Source organism: Ursus maritimus, unplaced genomic scaffold (assembly GCF_017311325.1).
Source record: "Ursus maritimus isolate PB19 unplaced genomic scaffold, ASM1731132v1 scaffold_6, whole genome shotgun sequence".
In the NCBI taxonomy this organism is placed as follows: domain Eukaryota; kingdom Metazoa; phylum Chordata; class Mammalia; order Carnivora; family Ursidae; genus Ursus; species Ursus maritimus.
In genome coordinates this window covers 52,176,219-52,197,740 of record NW_024426774.1, presented here as the reverse complement: position 1 = coordinate 52,197,740, position 21,522 = coordinate 52,176,219, and the positions used below count along the sequence as shown (strand labels likewise).

At 40.3% G+C, this 21,522-nt stretch overlaps 1 protein-coding gene across 1 annotated transcript in view; it reads right to left on the bottom strand.

Moving 5' to 3' along the window:
• PPP3R1 (protein phosphatase 3 regulatory subunit B, alpha) overlaps positions 1-21,316 on the bottom strand; it is a 69,157-nt gene extending 47,841 nt beyond the window's left edge. Inside the window, exon 1 of the mRNA XM_040623396.1 lies at positions 20,847-21,316. Coding sequence (XP_040479330.1) covers positions 20,847-20,849 — 3 coding nt within the window. The 5' untranslated portion in view covers positions 20,850-21,316. The remainder of the gene's footprint in view (positions 1-20,846) is intronic.
• Between the last annotated feature and the right edge of the window lie 206 nt (positions 21,317-21,522).

Here is a 21,522-nt window from a genome sequence, read left to right as displayed (position 1 = left end):
GATCTTTCTCAAAGTATAGGTTTGCAAAAACAAAAACCTGCTGGCTCTTTTCATCTGGTTTTCCTTCTAACAAAGACATTTTCATCAAATTAAGGCAATTCTTTACATAAAGGCCCAATATCCTCAGACACTTCAGATGCACCAACTTAAATTTCAATAACTACCTTAGTTCAAACTAAACATGCAATACACTAAGTGTTACTGTCTAGTTCTTACGGATTTTTTTAAAGGCAAAAGCTGAGAAAGAAATCTTTAATGAAAGTTTTGTAAATATAGACATGTATGGAAAAAAGGAATGTTCACTGAATACAAAAAAAAAAAAAGATTCAGATTTATGTGCTGAGCACTCTTTTAGAGACTTTACATACATTATCTCTCACCTTCCAAACAATCTTCTGGGTAAATAGGGGTGTCAAGGTTAAGCAACTTGCACAAGGTCACACAGCTGGTAGTGGCAGAGACAAATTTGAACTCACGCTAATATAATTCCCATAATATTCTCACCAATATATGACAAGGCTACATCCTTTCTGTATTATAAGAGAAGTGGTAAATTACCGAAACAATTTTCCTCTCATCTTGGAACACATTAGTTTAAGTGACTTGTCACTGCCAACTTACACTGGCACAGTGTTGTTCATGTATCTAACATTGCAGTCTCAATCATAAAATTATGACAACAGCGTGTGAGATAGGTGGGGACAACTGAGAAGAGGAGTAAAGGGATGGAAAATATAAAACACTATTACATGGAAATTGTCCAAAAACCTGGAAGGAACAATATTAATTTGGTACTGTATTTTAATTTAAAAACATGTATTATCCCTAACAAAAGAGAAAACTCTAAAAGCATAGCATTTTCAGTAATTAAGAAAATAATCTCAGAACAGAGGTAATAAAATCCTAGTAGCGGCACACTCCTGAATGATGTCTTTGAGACCACCCTGACTATGGCCAAAATAAATAGCTGAAATATAAAGTACAGGTTAGTCAAATGAAAGGTCAAGAAACACTAAAGCAAAGATGTACATAAACACCTGAAGTGATGGGAGACCCTAGAGGGAAAATTTGACATAGGTACTAAATTTTAAACAAAAAACTGGAGTACCCAGAGAGATGTTAGGTGATAACAATTCAAAGATATAAAGGAAGATAGTCAGAAGAAAATGAGTTTGCATGAGAATTAAGAACGATCAGGGGTCAGCAAACTATGGTCCCAGGCCATATCAGGCCTACCATCTCTTGGGGTTTGGTTTTTGGTTTTTTTAGTGACATCTTTTTTTTTAATTGAGACATCACTGACATGTATTAGTTTCAGCTGTACGTGATTCAATATTTGTATATATTGTGAAATGGTCACCACAGTAAGTCTAGTTCACATCAGTAACCATAACACAATCACAAAATTTGTGTGTGATGACAACTTCTAACATCTACTCTTACCAACCTTCAAATAGGCAAAACAACTATAGTCACCATGCTGTATTATCTCATGACTTACTTTATAACTAAAGTTTGTACCTTTTGACCACCTTCACCCATTTCACCCACCCATCATCTCTCGCCTCTGGCAACTACCAATCTATTCTCTGTATCTATGAATTCAGTTTTTAGTTTTGTTTTTAAGATTCCAGAAGTGAGACCATATAGTATTTGTCTTTCTCTTAATTTCACTTAGCATAATGCCCTCAAGACCTAACCCCATTGTTGCAGATGGCAATATTTCCTTCTTTTTTTATGACTGAATAATATTCCATTGTATATATACATACCATATTTTCTTCATTCATTCACTCATCCATTGATGGACATTTAGGCTGCTTCCATGTCTTGGCTACTGTAAATAAGGCTACAATGAACATAAGAGTGCATACATCTTTTAGTGTTTTAATTTCCTTCAGATAAATACCCAGAAGTAGAAACTGCTGGATTGTATAGTTCTATTTCTAATTTTTTGAAGAAACTTCATGCTGTTTTCTACAATGGCTGCACCAATTTATATTCCCACCAACAGTGCGCAAGGGTTCCCTTTTCTCCACATCCTTGCCAACCCTTGTTATCTGACTTTTTGATAACAGCCATTCTAACAGGAATGAGGTGACAGCTATGGTTTTAATTTGCATTTCCCTGATCATTAGTGATGTTACAGATCTTTTCATGTACATGTTTGGCTACCTGTATGTCTTCTTCGGAAAAATAACTATACAGATCCTCTATTTTTTTAAACTGGATTGTCGTTTTGCTATTGAGCTGTAGGGCTCTTTATATATTGTAGGTAATAATCCCTTATCAGATATATGATTTATAAATATTTTTCCCATTCAGTATGTTTCTTTTTCATTTTGTTGATGGTTTCCTCTGCTTTGCAGGCGCTTTTTAGTTTGATGTAGTCCTACTTGTTTATTTTTGCTTTTGTTGCCTTTGCTTTTGGTGTTAAATCCAAAAAATCATCACCGAGACAGATGTTAAGGATCTTACTGCCTAAATTTTCTTCCATTTTATGATTTTAGGTCTTACGTTCAAGTCTTCAATCCATTTTGAGTTGATTTTCTGTATGGTGTAAGACAGTAGTCCAGTTTCCCAAACATCATTTATTGAAGAGACCATCCTCACCTCACTATACTTTGTTCCTTTGTCATAAATTAATTGCCCACATATATGTGTGGGTTTATTTCTGGGCTCTCTATTCTATTCCACTGATCTATGTGTTTGCTGTTATGCCAATGCCATACTGTTTTGATTACTATAGCTTTGTAAGGGTTTGGTTTTTTAAAATAGTTAGCTTTATATTGAATTATAATTCACATCCCATACAATTAATCCATCAGAAGTGGATGGTTTTTAGTACATTCAGAGTTTGGCCGCTATTACCACAATCAAATTCCTCACAGCCACTCCCCATCTCCCTGGCTCACCCACCGTTCTACCTTCTATTTCTACTATTTGTTTATTCTGGATGTCACATATAAATGCAATCAGACAGTATGTGTTCCTCTGTAACTGGTTTCTTTTACTTAAAATATTTTCAAGGTTCATCCACGCAGTATAGCAAGAATCAGTAATTTTTTAATTGCCAAATGATATTTTGTTGTATGGATATACCACATTTTATTTAATCTGTGCACATTTGGACTGTTTCCTCTTTTTCTGGCTATTATAAATAATGCCATATAAACATTCATTGTCAAGTTCTTCATTTCATTTCTTATAAGTATATAGTTAGGAATGGGTATATAGGTTAGGTTATATAACTTAAATTATATAGCAACTCTGTGTTTAACATGCTGAAGAACTGTTTCCTAAAGCAGCTACAACATTTACATACCCACCAGCAATGTTACAAGGATTCTGATCTCTCCTTATCTTCACCAACACTCATCTGGTCTTTCTGGTTATAGCTATGCTAGTGAGTATGAAGTGGTAGCTCTCTGTGGTTTTGATTTGCATTTCCCTAATGATATTGAGCCTCTTTTCATGTGCTTATTGGATATTTGTTTATCTTCTCTGGAGAAATGTCTGCTCATATCTTTTGCTCATTTTTCACTGGATTGTTTTTTATTGCTGAATTTTAAGAATTCTTTATATACTCTAGAAAGAAGTCTCTAATCTATGATTTGTACAAATTTTATCCCATTCTGTGGGCTGTCTTTTCATTTCCTTGGTATGCTTTGAAGCATAAAAGTTAATTTGTATGATGTTCAATTTATCTTTTTCTTTTGATGTTTGTGCTTTCAGAAATAATTCATCACCTGCACTTATACACTAAGGTTTTTCTGCAACACGACCATGCTCATCTGTTTGTGTATTATCTATAGCTGCTTCAAGCGACAACGAAAGAGTTTAGTAGTTGCAAAAGACAGTAGGTCCACAAAGCTTAAAATATTTACTGCCTGGCCTTTTACAGAAATAGTTTTCCAACTCCTTCCTTCACCTGAAGGGATTGCAAGGCAAATGATATCCTTTGGAAGGAAGCAGAGACTTTTGGTTATGGTAAACTAGGTACAGAAAACATTTCTGTGAAAAGGCTGACAACACAGGGTTATAGCTACATACTGGTGAGGCAAGAAATACAGTATAACATCAAAAACCAGATATAATTTTCACTGCCTACAATCCCATCAGTAATCACTGACTTCTGTTCAGAATACCAAATAAATTACTGAAGTGGTTTTTACTACATAAGGCCTAGCCTCTGGTCACAGAAGGTAAGCTAGGGACAGTTTATAAAAACTGCCTTAAGGGAAGGTGGTCAAAAGGTACAAACTTCCAGTAATAAGAGAAATAAGTATTAGGGATGTAATGTACAACACTGAGGACTAGAGCGAACACTGCTATTTGATACACAGGAAAATTATTAAGAGTTCCCATCACAAGGAGAAAAAAATGTTTCTTCTCCTCTTTTTATTGTATTTCTATGAGACGATGGATGTTAAATAAACCTATTATTGTGTCAGTCATTTCACAATATACGTGAATCAAACCATTATGTTGTATGGCTTAAACTTATACTGATATATGTCAATTCTTTCTCAATAAAAAGGGGGGCTTGTGCAGGGGTAGGATGCACTTAACTGCCAGAGTAAGAAATTTGGTCTTTCTCTGGTATGCAAGAAACATGGAAAGACAATGGACCTTAAGAAATAACCTGTAATGAGACTTGCAATCTAATAAAAAGAGACACTTGAGGAGGTGCTCCCCACTTTTCTTCAGGTAGGTGCTGGTGTCTGAAATTGTGGCGGCCCTCTTCAGACAAGTGCAGCTTTAATATAAACTGGACCTATGTCTCTGAGGAAACCAGATGAACTGTGAACCACTCTGTGACTCTCTGATTCTAGGCTTCTCATTTTGTGAACTAATTTCCTTATTATTTAGGCCACGTTTAGTTGGGTGGGTATTCTGTAACTTAAAGCCCAACACTCAGATACATTTTCCACTTTGTTAATGAGTTTATTGCTGCACAGAGAGCTACACAGAAATCAGAATGAAATGATTATGAAACCCAGATCTGCCAAAAAAAAAAATGGCACACTAGTTTTTCATACACTGATTTTTAAAAATTTAAACAGCGGGGCAGCTGGGTGGCTCAGTTAAGCATTCAACTCTTGGTTTCAGTTCAGGTCATGATCTCAGAGTCCAAATTCAGCCCCGAGCTGGGTTGTGCACTGGGCGTGGAGCCTGCTTACAATTCTCTCTCTCTCCCTCTCCCCCTCCACCACTCCCCTGCATTCTCTAAAATTAAATTAAATTAAATTAAAAAATAAAAATTTAAACAGCATTTTGCATTTTATCAAGCATCTTCGGTAATTACCTTACTCAATACCCAGAAGAACTCTGAATCAGTCAGTCTGGTGGCCATTTTACAAATACGTATTTGTGTGGGTGTGTGTATACATTCAGCAAACTCCATTATAGGTCTTCCAATTCTCTAACCCATGCATGTTCCCACCACATCATATTCTATCTCACAGCATCAAGCAAAATTCACTGAAAGCAACATAACAAAATGATTACAGTATTCTCTCAGCACTTAACTGTTTGACATTATCTATAAGTAACGTGACCCAAATGAATAATAAAATGTCCAAATAGCTGCTACATGTCAAGTTCAAACTGGGCAAGCAGAGTGATCAGAAGAAATCTAGCACCTCATAATAGCTCTATTGAAACATATATTAGTGTGTATATATGTACATGTACATATATATTATATATGCTTTATTGTATTTTAATTTTATATATATATACATATGCATACACATACACACCCACACTATATTATAATTTTTTCTTCCATATGCCTAACTCAGTCTATTCTGTGAAGTCTCTGGGAGTCTTTTTTTCTTTCATCTTTGTACCTAAGTTTGACATGTGTAGTAGGCAAACATAAATGTTTGTTAAATTAAGAAATCAAAGATTTAGAATAACAGTCTCACTTTATCAGCTGTTCTAGAATATAGTACAAAAATATTATGATAAATCAGCTTAAGTAAATAAAAATGTTATTTACAATTTCTGAGTTCCCTTTATGAAAAAGTCTACTTAACCACTTAACAAATGAAATAACATTCTCACATGCAACTGACAACTTACTCAGATATGTTTAAAAAAATCCTGAAGCATAAAAGAAGTCCTATGACTTTTAGAATCAATAGTTTCCTTTCCAGTAGCTTTCCCATTGTGCTAATGCACTTGAGCTTTCTAATTGCTTATTCATAGGACTTTCAGACACCTCCCTAGCCCTAGAAGATAAATATAACCCAGCTGCACCTTTGCTGACTTCCCAAGCCAGCAGGAAAGTGTCTACTTATACCTATCCATCATTTACATTTATATTCCATGAGAGATACGATGGGAACTGGCTTTACAAAGATGAATGAAAATGCATCCCCTGCTTTAGAGGGGCCCACAAGTTAGGGAGGAAATTAAACACAATGAAATATGGTATGTATATTATGAAAGTTATTTCCAGGGGCGCCTGGGTGGCACAGCGGTTAAGCATCTGCCTTCGGCTCAGGGCATGATCCCGGCGATCTGGGATCGAGTCCCACATCAGGCTCTTCTGCTATGAGCCTGCTTCTTCCTCTCCCACTCCCCCTGCTTGTGTTCCCTCTCTCGCTGGCTGTCTCCATCTCTGTCAAATAAATAAAATCTTAAAAAAAAAAAAAAAAAAAAAAAAAAAGAAAGTTATTTCCAAATAGCCATTAATTGGGAGGGAGTTGGGAAAGTTTTCACAGAATGCCACCGGAACAGGATCTTGATGTTTGCCAGACAAAGGAGAAGCACAGTGCAGATGGAAGAAAAACTAAAAACAAAAGCACCAATAAGTTAAAAAAAAGAAAAAGATTGAGGCACTTGAGAACCAAGTAGTCTGACTTGGTTACAGCATAAAGATAGCTAGAAATAAGGATCAGAACATGAGAGTCATGCGAAGGAATTTAAATTTTTTTAAGTTTTTTTTTTTAAGATTTTATTTATTTTTTTGACACAGAGGGAGAGAGTACAAGCAGGGGAAGCGGCAGGGAAAGGGAGAAGCAGGCTCCCCACTGAGCAGGGAGCTTGATGTGAGGCTTGATCCCAGGACCCTGAGATCATGACCTGAGCCAAAGGCAGATGCTTAACTGACTGAGCCACCCAGGCGCCCCAGCGATGTAAATTTTTAATATAAGATGTAGCACTGACTTTCAAGTAAGGCAGTGACATGGGTTTCCTGTTCAGAAGAAAAACTCTAGCAGCAATATGAAAGACAGAAGGAAGAAACGGGAGGCAAAAAGAGCAAAGCATTAAGGAGGCTATGGAAATGGTCCGCAGGAGATCTAAATGAAACTTTAACAATGCCAGGGGCAATACGGATAAAGCAGCAAGAGGTACTAGGGGATCTAAAAGGGAAGACCATTTGCTATAACATGGTATTTATGTTCCTGAAAAAACTTCATGCTCTTAAAACTACACATTAAAAATAACATGGCTTGGGGCGCCTGGCTGGCTGTTGGTTGAGCATGATACTCTGGATCTCCTTATCTCGGAGTCCTGAGTTCAAGCCCCACACTGGGCATAAACCTTACTTTAAAAATAAATAAATAAATAACATGACTTAGGGAAAACAGAGTTGGAAGCAGACACTATAAACCTATGCAGAGTACTAACACCACCAACAAAAATCCTATTAAGTATAGTTAAAGATGTGCTAACTAATAAGTATGGGACTTTTTAAAGGTACAGATGAAAGTAACAGAAAAAAGGGATATTTGGAACTAAAGCTATAGAAACAAAAGAAATGTGCACAAAAATCTGAGGGAATTATGCAATAAATTCCTGAGTCAAGAGGAAGAATGGGTTATAGGGATAGTACACAGTACTGCTGTTCCTCAGTAGCTCCCCACTTTGAGCTGCTAGTGGTTTTGGATTCAGCTGCCACCACTTAACAGCAAGCAGCATTAATATGCTGGGAACATTGTAAATACATTATCCTCTTTACCAGTAGTACATGAACCAAAATGGAATTCCTCAAAAGCCCCTCTATTAGTGAGCCTCCCACCCCCACACCAGGTCAGGCCACGTATTCCTATGCTACACTCTTTCAGTACAGGATGCAACTGATGACTGCTTAAGACGTACATAGTAGTAAAGGGGAGAAAAAGGCATACCTGGTTTCCAGATAGGAGTGAATGAATAGACACTTTCTAGGAAGAAAAATTAGGGAATAATGGAAGCATGAATAGGAAGACAATAATGAAGGTGGTTTTAGTTATGATGAGTTGAGGTGACTGACAGACACCCTCATTTAGACAAATATCCTGTAAGCGGTCAGATCCATGGACTGGAGCAGAAAAGAATGATGCCAGCTGAAAGTATGAATCATCAGAACATAGGAGATGATGAAACTTGGGGAATAAACAAAGAACTTATGCATTCACTCAATTCACTCATTCAACAAATGTTTATTAAATTCCTGGATTATGGAGGGGTCTATGCTGGCAGCTGGCATAACACAGGAACACTGTCTGACCTGGCATGGGGGTGGGAGGCTCAGTTACTTCCTTGAGGGACTTTTGAACCATTCCCAACATAGCCTATGCAAAAGGCTCTGATGGTAGCATAAACAGATGGCAGAATAAACCTAGCATACAATACTGAAGAAAACGCTAACAAGACCAAGTTGCTAGAGTATAGAGAAAAAGCAGGAAGATGGTGAAAGAAGCTAAAGTAAACAACGAGAAGAACCTACAGAGTCCATGCATTATGTTAAGGTGATGTTAATCCTGTAACATATAGGATTTTAAATGGGAAAGTGATACAATCAATATTTAAGAGGGCCTTGGACCAAACCCAGATGAGAAGCTAGCAACAAAGATTAAAAATGGTCAGCGATGCGGAACAGCAACTAGCAGAAAATGTCACAGAAGCCAAAAAAGGAAAGAACTCTAAGGGTTTCCAACAAGTTCCAACATTACAAAGAAGTCAAGTAAGAAGGATGAAGAACCAAATACATTTAATGAGTACCAACTGGATTTCTGGACACTCTCTACCGTCACCACAATCTGAGGTGTTCTTATTCCCACTTTACACTACTAAATATGGTCAAGAGTTTATTGTATTTGTTCAAGGTCACATAGCTAATGAATGGCAGAACCAAAATCTAAATTCAAATCTTTACGACTCCAAAGCTCCTGCTGGTATCAAGATTACTGCCAACACAATAACTTTCAGTGAATTGCAGATACAATAATCATTCTGGACCAGTGCTATCTAATAACAATGTCTGCTCTGTACTGACAGAAATGTTCTGTATTTGCACGAATGCAGGAACCACTAAACACGAGGAGCCACGAAGCACTTGTAATGTAGCTACTGTGGCTGAAAAACTGAATTTATAATTTTATTTAATTTTAATTCATTTTAATTAAAATTTAAACAATCACATGTGGCTACTGAATTGTACACCACAGATCTAGACTGTAGTGGACTGAAAACAAGAAAATGAGTAAATAAAGAGTCAAGAAGTTTGATGGTAGGGGCGCCTGGGTGGCTCAGTCGTTAAGCGTCTGCCTTCGGCTCAGGGCGTGATCCCAGGGTCCTGGGATCAAGCCCCGCATCAGGCTCCCTGCTCTGCTGGGAGCCTGCTTCTTCCTCTCCCACTCCCCCTGCTTGTGTTCCCTCTCTCGCTGGCTCTCTCTGTCAAATAAATAAATAAAATCTTCAAAAAAAAAAAAAAAGAAGTTTGATGGGAAAGATAGAATGACAGCCAGACAAGAAGGCAGAGTTTAAGCAATCTGCTTGTTCATAAATTCATTTTTTACTTGAAAAAGATTACTATGAGTTAGTTTGTAATTCATAAAGTTATATTTGTTAGGAAAACAGCTGCAACACAAATAGATATAAAATCACGACTTCCCTTATTACCTCCTAGCACTTGTTTTTCCTGATATTCCAATTTCTATTAAAGATTGCCTTACAAGTAAATAATACGACAGGATGCCAGCTTACCGCACGCCTATAATAGAAGATTCCTTCTGGCATCACACTCAGGCAAATATGATAAAAAAATCAGCCCTGAAACTAGACAGATTAAGGATTAATAAAACTGCTAACAGCTCCATTAAGGCCAAGAGTAAAGATTTGATCTTTTCTGTAGATTGCTATGCTTCACTGTCTTGTACTTAGGTTTTAAATTGCGTATCTAATTCTCACACACAAATAAAAATGAATACTCTGCATTATTTACAAAGGACAAAAGAGAACTGGTTAAGAGTACGGGTAAGTTTAATAATGCTACCAAAGCAAGTCAAAGTGTCATCTCACTTACAGAAATGTTTTTTGGGATAGCAACAGATTATTACATGGCCCTCCCTATGATACCCCTAATAAAGGGCTTTAACTAACAAAACAAAATTCTGAGGAAGGAACTAATCTGTAAGAACCTACGAACTTTTGAATTTTCAGTGCTAAATTTTAAAAGATTTCCTATAGAAATCTTCAAATGTCTAAAAAATTTTTATAATACAAGATTTAAAAAATCAAAGACAAACACAGAAACATATATTAGTCTTAGCTCATTTCAAAATTTATTCCTGTGCCAGATCTATGCATTAGCTGTCAACTCATGACCACAAAAAAGGATATGGGAATTCAAGGAGAAAATTCAGAAAAGGAGAGTAGATGTGAGCTGTTGAATAAAAGGTTTATTTGGAAGTATAAAAGTGAGGAAGTAATTTTAATCTGACAACCCTGAAACAGAATAGATGCTTTATAGACCACACTTTGGAGATCATTTTCTCTTTTTAAGAAATTGTTATCCACTTAGTTAATGCTTAATAAGGTGATAAAAGGAAAAAATAAGTACAAAAAATGCTGTAATAAAATATTTTCTTGGGGGCCCGGCTGGCTCAGTCAGTAAAGCATGAGGCTCTTGATCTCAGGGTTATGAACTCAAGCCCCACACTGGATGGAGAAATTACTTAAAAAATTTTTTTTCTCTTAAAAGTAACTTTGTAAAATACTGTCATAGTTAGAACCTTGTTAAAATACCAAACTCAATCATTACAAAATCGCTACCTGATTAAAAAATTATGCTGAACTGTTGAGTCATGCTTATAATGAAATACAGTTAAAAACCTTGGAATAAAACTAATTGTAATGAGTCAACTAGAGCATGGTATTGTTAAAATCTCTTTAAATTTGACCTTTGTAATCTTTCAAATAAATTACTTAAAGAATAAATCCATACACTGCCACACGTTTTTAAAAAAGGAAAAAAAAGGAAGAAAAAATACACGAACACCAAAAAAACCTCCCTTTTGTTAAAAGTACACAAGAGACTCAACAGTGATCAACACAAGAAAAAGGGGTGCCCTGAAAAGGCTCACTTGCCATTTTATACCTTTTGGTACAATCTGAATTTTTAAGCAAATGTATCAATAGTGTCTTCAGAACTTTAAAAAAAAATTAAGAATATCAATCTACAACTAGATGTTCCCCTTACATAAAACCTGAACTCAGAAAATGGGTTTTTTTAGACCTATGTAACTTCATCAGAAGTTATTAAAACAAAGACTGACAAAGTATTAACCTCTTTTCTTGTTAATACTCCTGTTTCTTAGGATTCATTCCCTAGGTCACTGACCCACTGGTGCTCTCTCCTGGGTCCACTTACTATTTAATAACATTTACCTAGGGGCGCCTGGGTGGCACAGCGGTTAAAGCGTCTGCCTTCGGCTCAGGGCGTGATCCCGGCGTTATGGGATCGAGCCCCACATCAGGCTCCTCTGCTATGAGCCTGCTTCTTCCTCTCCCACTCCCCCTGCTTGTGTTCCCTCCTCGCTGGCTGTCTCTATCTCTGTCGTATAAATAAATAAAATCTTTAAAAAAAAAAAAATAAAAATAACATTTACCTAATACCCTATTAACTGCAATATCAAATACCCCAAAATCAGTATTATAATTCTCTTCCATACTCCTCACCCTCAATCTCACCCCATTTGCCTCAGCCTTTAATCTCAACTTCAGATGATCTTGCCTCAAGCTATCTCGAATTACTGAGAGAATTTAGGCCACCTTGCAAGAACTCCATTAAAACGTATCTGTTGCCATGGCCTACTCACCTCAGTGATTTTTTCCCTTCTCTTTTGATGTCCCTTCTTTCCCTTTATCCGTCTTCTTTCTGCCACTTCTAGGACTCATTCCATTAATTATCCTTTCTTACAGCTCCCTCGCCTGGCTTCTCTTCTAATTCTAAATAATACCAATATCTAGGTGCCTGAGAGGCTTGTTTGGTTAGGTGTCTGCCTTTGGCTCGGGTCGTGGTCCTGTGATTGAGCCCCGGGTCTCAGGCTCCCTGCTCAGCAGGGAGTCTGCTTCTCCCTGTCTCTCCTTTCGGGCTTGTGCTCTCTCACTCACTCACTCTCTGAAATAAATGAAATGAAAAGAATACCAACATTTGCCATCCTAAATAGAACTCATCCCAACTGTAAACCACTGAAGTTAACTTTTCTCTGTGCTTTTCTTCATAAATGTCTCAGAAAAGGAACCGACACTCATTGCCTACACTGTCTCACCAGCACTCCTTTATTCCACTTACTCATTCACAGATTCCTTCTTCAAACACAAGTACTTAATATCTGGTATATCCCACCTATTTGTAATAGAACAATGAAAAGACAAAGACAAGGCCTCTGCATTCTCAGAGTTTACACTCCCTTGCAATCTTATTTTCATTACCTAGGATTTAAGTGAAATTACTGTTTTAAAGATTACGACCTCTATAACAGATTTCATTTTTATCTCCTTCCCTCTCATGTTAATGGATGAAAAAAAAAATCTTATTGCTTAGGGAGAGTCATATTTCCTCCTACCTCCTTGGGGAACCTCAAACTATTAATAATTCCATCTTTTCCCTTTGAATCCTCAACCACACTCCCTCTTTCCAGGCTATGACTTTTACCCCAAAATAAATTCTTCCTCAAACCTAAACTCCATAGCTTTTGTCTTGTCTCCTTCTACTCAAAGCTTTAAAGAACAGTCCATACTCAATGTCTGGCCACCCGTTTATCCTTCAACTCACTGCATCCTGGCTTTCCTTGTTACCAGTACAAAATCGTGTTTTCTTGTACTGTTGCCAGGGTCACCAGAACTCTCCTGATGCCTCTAAGATACTTTTAAGGTCTTCCCTTTCCTGATCTCTGCAATATCTAGGCACTGCTGACTCCTTCAAATCTGACATCACTCTACTAATTTTCCAACTCTCTGTGGCAATTTATTCTCAAACAACCTTCACAGATTCCTCATTCTCTATCTACCTCTTAAATGCAGTGCTTAGGGTTTACCCTCTTCTCATTTTATATTCTTTCTCCATAGGATTTCATCTAGTTTCATGGCTTCAACTACTACCTAATAGACCTGCACAGACAATGCTCAAATCTTTAATCCCAGCCCAGATTTCTCTTCTGAGCTCCAGATATAGAAAGCCAATTACTTGTTGACCACTGCCACCTAGATGACACATGATTACTTTTTTTTTTTTAAGATTTTATTTATTTACTCCAAAGAGAGAGTGGGGCAGGGTGGGGCAGGAAGGGCAGAGGGCAAGGAAAAGAAAGAAGCAGGCTCCCAGTTGAGCTGGGAGCCCCACACAGGGCTTCATCCCAGGACCCTGGGATCACGACCTGAGTCAAAGGCAGACATTTAACCAACTGAGTCACCCAGGCACTCTGGCCCACAACTACTTTAAATTCAACATGTCCAAAACAGAAATCAACATTACTCCCTCATATCTCCTTTTCCTATACCTCCTAGACAGAGAAAGTGCATTTCTGAAAAGATCCCAGATGATGCTGATGCAGCCAGTTCGGGATTCACATACTGAGAATCACTGCTCTAATATATTGCCTCTTCCTACCTTCAGGCTATCAGGTCTCTTCTATTCTAGGCCACGATATCTATGCAGCAAGCAGCGTTAATACTTCACAGTATTATCCTACTGAACTTACAGAATCTTGCAACATAGCATTCCAAGTATTAATTACCAAATGATGAGAGAATGCTAGAAATACAACAGTCATCCCAGCAAACTGGAAGTTTCTTGAGGACAGGACATTTCTTATATCCCTAGAACTGAATCTTACCCAAGTAGGTGCTCAATAAGTATCTGCTGAATGGATGGCACAATCATCTGTCCAGTCACCCAAGCCAGAAGCCACACAGGGTGGCTTTTCTTCCCCACAATCCAACAATCACCAAGTCCTATCTTCTAACTCCCAGAATGTGTCTCATACCTGGTCTCTCCTATTCATTTGCACTGTTCCTACGGTCTTTTAAGTCCTTACTGCTCACATGAATTACTGTAGCGATTTCTCAGTTGGCCCCCATACCTATATTCATTTATCCTATTTTATTATCCAGATGGCCACCAGACTGATCTCTCTAAATAAGTAAATGAGACACTGTCATTCTCCTGCTTAAAAATAATAGTTTCCCACTGGTTTAGGAAGAAAAAATGTTAACTCCTGCATATGATATGCAAACTCCTCTATGATCTTGCCTCATCTAACTGACCACCCTCTTTCTTCTTTCCACCCTAACCCTCTATCCTCCAGGTATGCTGAACAGGCTTGTGTATCTTATGCCTCTATGGCTTTAAACATAAAGCTCTCTATCTAGACCACCTTTCTCATTGGCTAAATACTCATCCTTTTAAAACTCAGCTCAGCCCCTTCCCTGCCACCGCCAGAGTTGTACAGAGGCAGAGGCTTGGGTGCAGTCAAGATTTGGCTATACTCGTCATCCACCGCCATCGCCGAGGAAGGCACTGCTGCTGAAGGTGTAATGGACGTTAATACTGCTTTAGAGGTGCTGAAGACTGCCCTCACCTGCAATGGCCCAGCACATGGAACGTGCGAAACTACCAAAGCCTTAGACAACCACCAAGCCCATCTTTGTGTGCTTGCATCCAACTGTGATGAGCCTGTGTATGTCAGGTTGGTGGAGCCCTTTGTGCTGAACACCAAATCAACTTCATCAAGGTTGATGACAAGAAATTAGGTGAATGGGTAGGCCTCTGTAAAACTGACAGAGATGGAAAACCCTGTAGGGACGCCTGGGTGGCTCAGTCGTGGAGCGTCTGCCTTCGGCTCAGGGCGTGATCCCAGGGCCCTGGGATCAAGCCCCGCATCGGGCTCCTCCGCTGGGAGCCTGCTTCTTCCTCTCCCACTCCCCCTGCCTGTGTTCCCTTTCTCGCCGGCTGTCTCTATCTCTGTCAAATCAATCAATCAATCAATCAATCAATAAAAGGAAAACCCTGTAAAGTGGCTGGTTGCAGTTGTGTGGTGGTTAAGGGATATGGCAAAGAATCTCAGGCAAAGGATGTCATCGAGGAATACTTCAAATGCAAGAAATGAATAAAAAATTTGGTTCTTGTTTAAAAGACAAAAAAGGACTCAGCTCAGATACCATCTATCTCTTCACGAAGCTTTCTCGGAGTGACAATCGTCTCCCTGCCCCATCCTCACCCCAGTTTGGATTAAGCCTCTCCCCTACCATGTACCTTTTTCTTTTCTTTTTTTTAAGATTTTAAAGTATTCTCTACACCCAACATGGGGCTTGAACCCACAACCCCAAGATCAAGAGTCACGTGCTCCGATGACTGAACCAGCCAGGCACCCCTCCCCTGCTAAGTACTCTTAAGCACCCCACGTTCAGTTTGTGAATAGCACACATCACAATGCATACTTGTCCTGTTCACTTGATTAAGTTCCTTGGAAATTACAAATGTGTCTTATGTTTGTACAATGTGAGGTATGTTAACAGATACTCAACTAAGATTTAAATAAATACATTCCTTGCTAGTCTCTAAATAGTGGTTCTCAAAATATACTCAAAATTTAGCATGTATCAGCATTACCTGGAGAAGTTATAAAATCTAGACTGCATGCCCCATCGCTAGAGTCCTGGATTCAGCTGGTCCAGGGTAGGACCTGACCAGTTCCCAAGTGATGCTGACACTGTTGGTTCAAGTTATCAGCGCTCCAAATATGTTTTCTCATCCTATCTCCAGGATTTAAAGAGTCTTTTCCTAGATGCCTCCAAATCTGCTTTCTACAATCCTAATAACCTTTTCAGACCCAACTCAATTTTCACCTCCTTCATAAAACTTTCCCTAATCCCAGATGAAACTGATCGTGCTCTTTGCTCAATTTCTATCAGGCTTTGGATGCATTATTCATATAACTCGGACTAACGTTTTTCATACCTACTAGCATTTGTCTAATGTTCTAAACTTAAATGAAGATAGGAAATTTGCCTTAATCATTTTAATATCCTCAACAAACAAGCACAGTAACTAACCAGTGAACAGCAGACAAAATCTACCAGTATTTGTGATATGAATGAATCCCTGTTGCTTGACCAGACTCTGGGTCCACGGTCTGACTCACTTAATCCTCCTGGCCCGAGCTGACTTCCTTATACCGCCTTGTCCTTTTGCGTGCCTTACTATCTATTACAGATGCCTGATCTACCCACGGTTACCTGTCCCTCACATTGCTTGCCTTGCTGACTGACCCTCAGTCAGCTTCTCTACCTCGCATCTATGCCTTTTTAATTTTCTCATCCACTATGGGACATAATGAGCAGAGAAATTTTCTCCTCATGACTAATGTGAATTTTAATTCTGCTGGCCATAAGACAGGTTGCTTACTTTGTTGTTGCTATACAGCCTTTGTCACAGAATCTGAACTAAAATACATTCTGTGTAACTCCCGAGTGCAGGTATCATGGACAGCAATAAATGTTTTAAGTTATATTTACAGATTGTAAAAATAATTTTTTTTAAAGATTGTGTTATTTACTTAAGAGAGAGAGATGGAGCACACGCACAGGCAGGGGGAGGGGCAGAGGTACAGGGAAAAGCAGGCTCCCCACTGAGCAGGGAGCCCAACCCACTGAGCCACCCAGGCGCCCCAGATTGTAGAAATAATTTTAATAAAAAGTCTAAAAACACAAAGACATGAAAAGGTCATTTATAAAATTAAAGGTTTTCCTAAGAACAAATTTAAAAGAAAAGCCAGTGGGGCGCCTGGGTAGCGCAGTCGTTAAAGCGTCTGCCTTCGGCTCAGGGCCTGATCCTAGCGTACCGGGATCGAGCCCCACATCGGGCTCCTCCGCTGGGAGCCTGCTTCTTCCTCTCCCACTCCCCCTGCTGTGTTCCCTCTCTCACTGGCTGTCTGTCACATAAATAAATAAAATCTTTTAAAAAATAAATAAATAAATAATTAAAAAAAAATAGGGGCGCCTGGGTGGCACAGCGGTTAAGCGTCTGCCTTCGGCTCAGGGCGTGATCCCGGCGTTATGGGATCAAGCCCCACATCAGGCTCCTCCGCTATGAGCCTGCTTCTTCCTCTCCCACTCCCCCTGCTTGTATTCCCTCTCTCGCTGGCTGTCTCTCTCTCTCTGTCGAATAAATAAATAAAATCTTTAAAAATAAATAAATAAATAAATAAATAAATAAATAAATGAAAAGAAAAGCCAGTTACTTACACACTGTATTCATATACTCATCCGATATAAAATCCTATCTTTAAATTACCCTAAGTACATGTTAAATACTATTTCTAATGCATGAAAAGTTAACTAAGTCTCCTGGGGCACCTGCATGGCTCAGTCGGTTAAGCGGCTGCCTTTGGCTTGGGTCCTGATCTCAGGGTCCTAGGATCCAGCCCCGCATTGGGCTCCCTGCCCAGCAGGGAGCCTGCTTCTCCCTCTTCCTCTGCCCCTCCCCTCCCCTCATATTCTCTCTCTAATAAATAAACAAATAAATAAAATCTTAAAAAAAAAAGTTTACTAAGTTTCTAAAAATGCCCCTACAGGGGTGACTGGGTGGTTCAGTCAGTTAAGCATCTGCCTTTGGCTCAGGTCATGATTCCAACTGGGATCCAGCCCCACATAGGGTTCCTGCTCAGCAGGGAGTCTGCTGCTGCTTCTCACTCTCCCTCTGCGTTCTCTATCTCTCTGTCTCAAATAGTCTTTAAAAATAAATCAATAAATAAAATTTTTAAAAAATAAAATAAAAATACCCCTACAAAATTTACTCCTCCAAAAATGACTGAGACTTTTCAATCACACAGACCTACAGAAACACTCTTCTGTTTGATCATTTTATTCTTTTTCTGCATGTCAATAACAGTGAACTACTCTAAAACACAGATGCCTACCTAGAGGGAAAAAAAATATGAAGAAATCTATTCATTCACTTTAGTAAACATACACTATTTTATCAGACAACTGACCATGGGCGGGCAGGCATTTCTAGAAGCTCAGTACTCAGGTGTGTGTGTATGTAGTATCTTCATCCCACCTGGATGCTCAGCAGTTTAAAATTCAAAAAGAGGTGAAGGGAAGGAAAGACTTAACTCTCAGGAAAAAAAGAAACTACTTTTAACATAGCAACTAAAATAAATAGCTGTCAGAAAAGATTGTTGGTAATTTCAATCCCATCTTTTTGCTTTCCCCTTACTTGAATTAATCAGTGATATTCACAATTCATAAATTATAACCCACTGACAAAATTGTCAATATGGTCATGATAGTAAGAGTTATAAAGTTTTCTAAAGGGAGTGAAAATTTTCAGAATTTCATGCTCAATTAACTAGAAATATGAACCAGATCACTTCAAAGCCCAAATTATTTAAGTTAATATCTCATATAGCAGAGTTGACCAATAGGTATGGTCTTGATACTTTCAAATCAGTGCTGCATTCAACAGACCAAAATAATTCTAAAGCTGGAGAGTCACTGTCACAACAAATTAACCAGGTCCTGAAATGGTATTGAGAGAATGATAGAAAAAGAACCGAGAGTAAATTAGAAAATAACTGGGGAAAAAAAAAAAAAAAACTGGAAAGAGGGAAATGACCAAGAAGGAAACAGTATCAAAAGGTAAATCTTACAGTATTTTTTTAAGATAAGAAAACACTGAGTACCAGGAAGGTAAATTTAAGAGCTAAAACAGCATTTCCCAAATTCAATCTGTTGGTCAAAAAACAGGGGGAAAGGAAGGTCCTGAGGGGGGACACAGTACAGGAAAGGAAAAAAAAAAAACAACAACAACACTTGGAAACCAGCTCATTCTGACATATAACACATAAGCAACAAAAGGCTGGATCATTACTCCTCACAACGTGTTGTTTACAAATGCTGGAAAAAACATTCACTGCACTGATCAAAGATCTTCAAGACCCTGACCTTCAAGTAAAATACATGAATAAGGAAGTGGCATTAAAGCACTAAAGTGCAATTCCTAACTCCAAAACACTAGGCCAACAAAAAGACTGCACTATGAATGGCCTTGATCTAAGCTGTTAGCCTGGAAAAACCGAAGTTTTGTAACTTGGGGGCCAAAGTTGTCTTTGAGCTGCCTCCCCAGTTGGGAGGGAAAAACTTCCTCTATATATCAAACTCACTAATCATTTAACTCTGCTCCTAATTTGGATTTTAAGTACACTGATAAGTGCACTTAATCATTTGTCCTGTATTTTAAATAAAAGCTGACTGACGTACTTGAATTTTCTAGTTTAATTTTGTTCTTAATTGAACAATTTGTTCCGAATTGATTTTAAGTTGCAGTCAACAGACTTTCTCTCTTCGCTAATCCACCACTCTATTTTGAAACACTTAAATTCTACATACAGGGTGAAATACAATCCAAGAAATTACCCAACGTCAAACAATCGGTCTAAAAATCTTCTGACAACTGTTGGAAGACTTCTAGAAAAAGCCTAACAACCAAATCATATGCCTGAGTATTTGATACATATGGAAAAGCACTGCAAACTTTTTCTACTACGTATACAATTCGTGACTGCAAAGAGGAAACTGCAGAGGCTACCCAGAGCGAGAGAACCGGTAAGGTAACAGGCTAAAAGGGCGTCGTTGATTTCTTGGCTACAGCGACAGAGGCGGGAGACACACCCCTAGCGTCGGTTTGAAACACTACAGCAATGAATTCTACCTAGGGATTAATGTGAGGGTAAGGAAAGACAAATTTAAATCGCCATGATTCAAAAACAACCACAAGAGACAGACACTTACGAAGGTAACAAAGAAAACGAAAAGCCCTTGACAGTAAGGAAGCATTGAAAACAAGTATCCCCATTTATCAAAGACCGAGTTAGACTACGTTTTCAGGAATATACACCTTGGAGCTTTCCGGTTCGCCAATGCAAAGAGAAAAGCAGCAGCGAAAGGAACCCCATAAGGTTGCAAACAGCACCAAAATATTAACAGGAGAGGGAGAAGTAAGTGGCAGGATTCCTGGGAGGGCTCACTGCTTGAAAATGGAGTGGGAAAAGAACAGCTCTGGAGAGAAAGTGAGTCTTATATAAAAAGCCATTTACCACGTATTATTTCCCCCCAGGATTCTGGAATATGCCTGAACTTGAAGTAGAGTCTGGGGGTGAAAGGGGGGCTCCACGTGGAGGAGGGTCCGGAAAGAAGTAATGCAGAGCGACGAGGGGCCAGGACCAGGACGACGGCCGGGGAGGAGGGGGTCGAGGCCTGGGCGGACTCCCGGCGGGCGCGGGGGGGAGGGAGCGGAGGGGCGCCCCGCAGAGGCCCGGGGGCTGGCGCGGGGGCCCAGCCGTCCTGTCAAGCAGTCGGCCCACCGCCTCCGCCGGCCGCCAACGCACCCGGGCCGCTGAGGGCTCTCTCGGACCCGCCGCTGCCCCAGCCCGGCCGGGTCTCTCGAATTTTCCGCTGGGGGAAGCCGGCCGGGGGCAGTGGGGCTCGCCCCCGCCTCCGCCCCCGCCCCTGGAAGCGGCAGGAGGAGGAGGGATGGTGCATTGGGGAAGCAAAGGTCTCACCATTTTGCTCGGCGGTCGGCGGCTCGCGCGGGAGGAGGAGAGTGTCGGCGTTCAGAAGGGTTCCCGCAGGAAGCGGCGGCGGCGGCGGCGGCCCAGCTGCGCCGGGCTGGGGCGGCTGCGGCCCTCGGGACGCCCGCGGGGGAGGGGGTGCAGACTGGGGGAGGGGAGGCGGTGCTTCGGGGCCCGCGCCGGCCGGGTGACTGGGCACACGGGAGCGGGCGGGGAAGAAGAGAAATTAAGGTCGAGATTCGGAGACAGAGCGGGAGGAGAGACGTCGAGAAAGGGAAAAGACAGAGAGGAAAGGGAGAAGGGGGAGAGGGGGCCAGGCGGCTCGGGAGCTGCAGCCTAGCGCTCGCGCCGAAGCCGTGACGGACTCACTGCAGTGGCTCCCGCTGACCCGCAACCTCACGGCACGAAAAAGGGGGAGGGCGAGAGAGGGAGGGGAAAGCGGAGCGCAGCGGGGCGGAGGGCGGGGGCGCGCGCGGAGCCGGCGGGGGGCGGGGCTTCCGCGAGCGGCGCACATCCGGGAACCCGCGCGCCGGCTCCGAGGCGGCAGCCGGGGTGCTCTGGCGATCTCTGGTTGGGGATCGCGTAGCGCGCGACCACGTTCTCCCCACCGTGGGCCGCCCCTTGCGTGCGGTGCGCGGAGGGTGGGAGAGCGGCGACAGGGACGGGG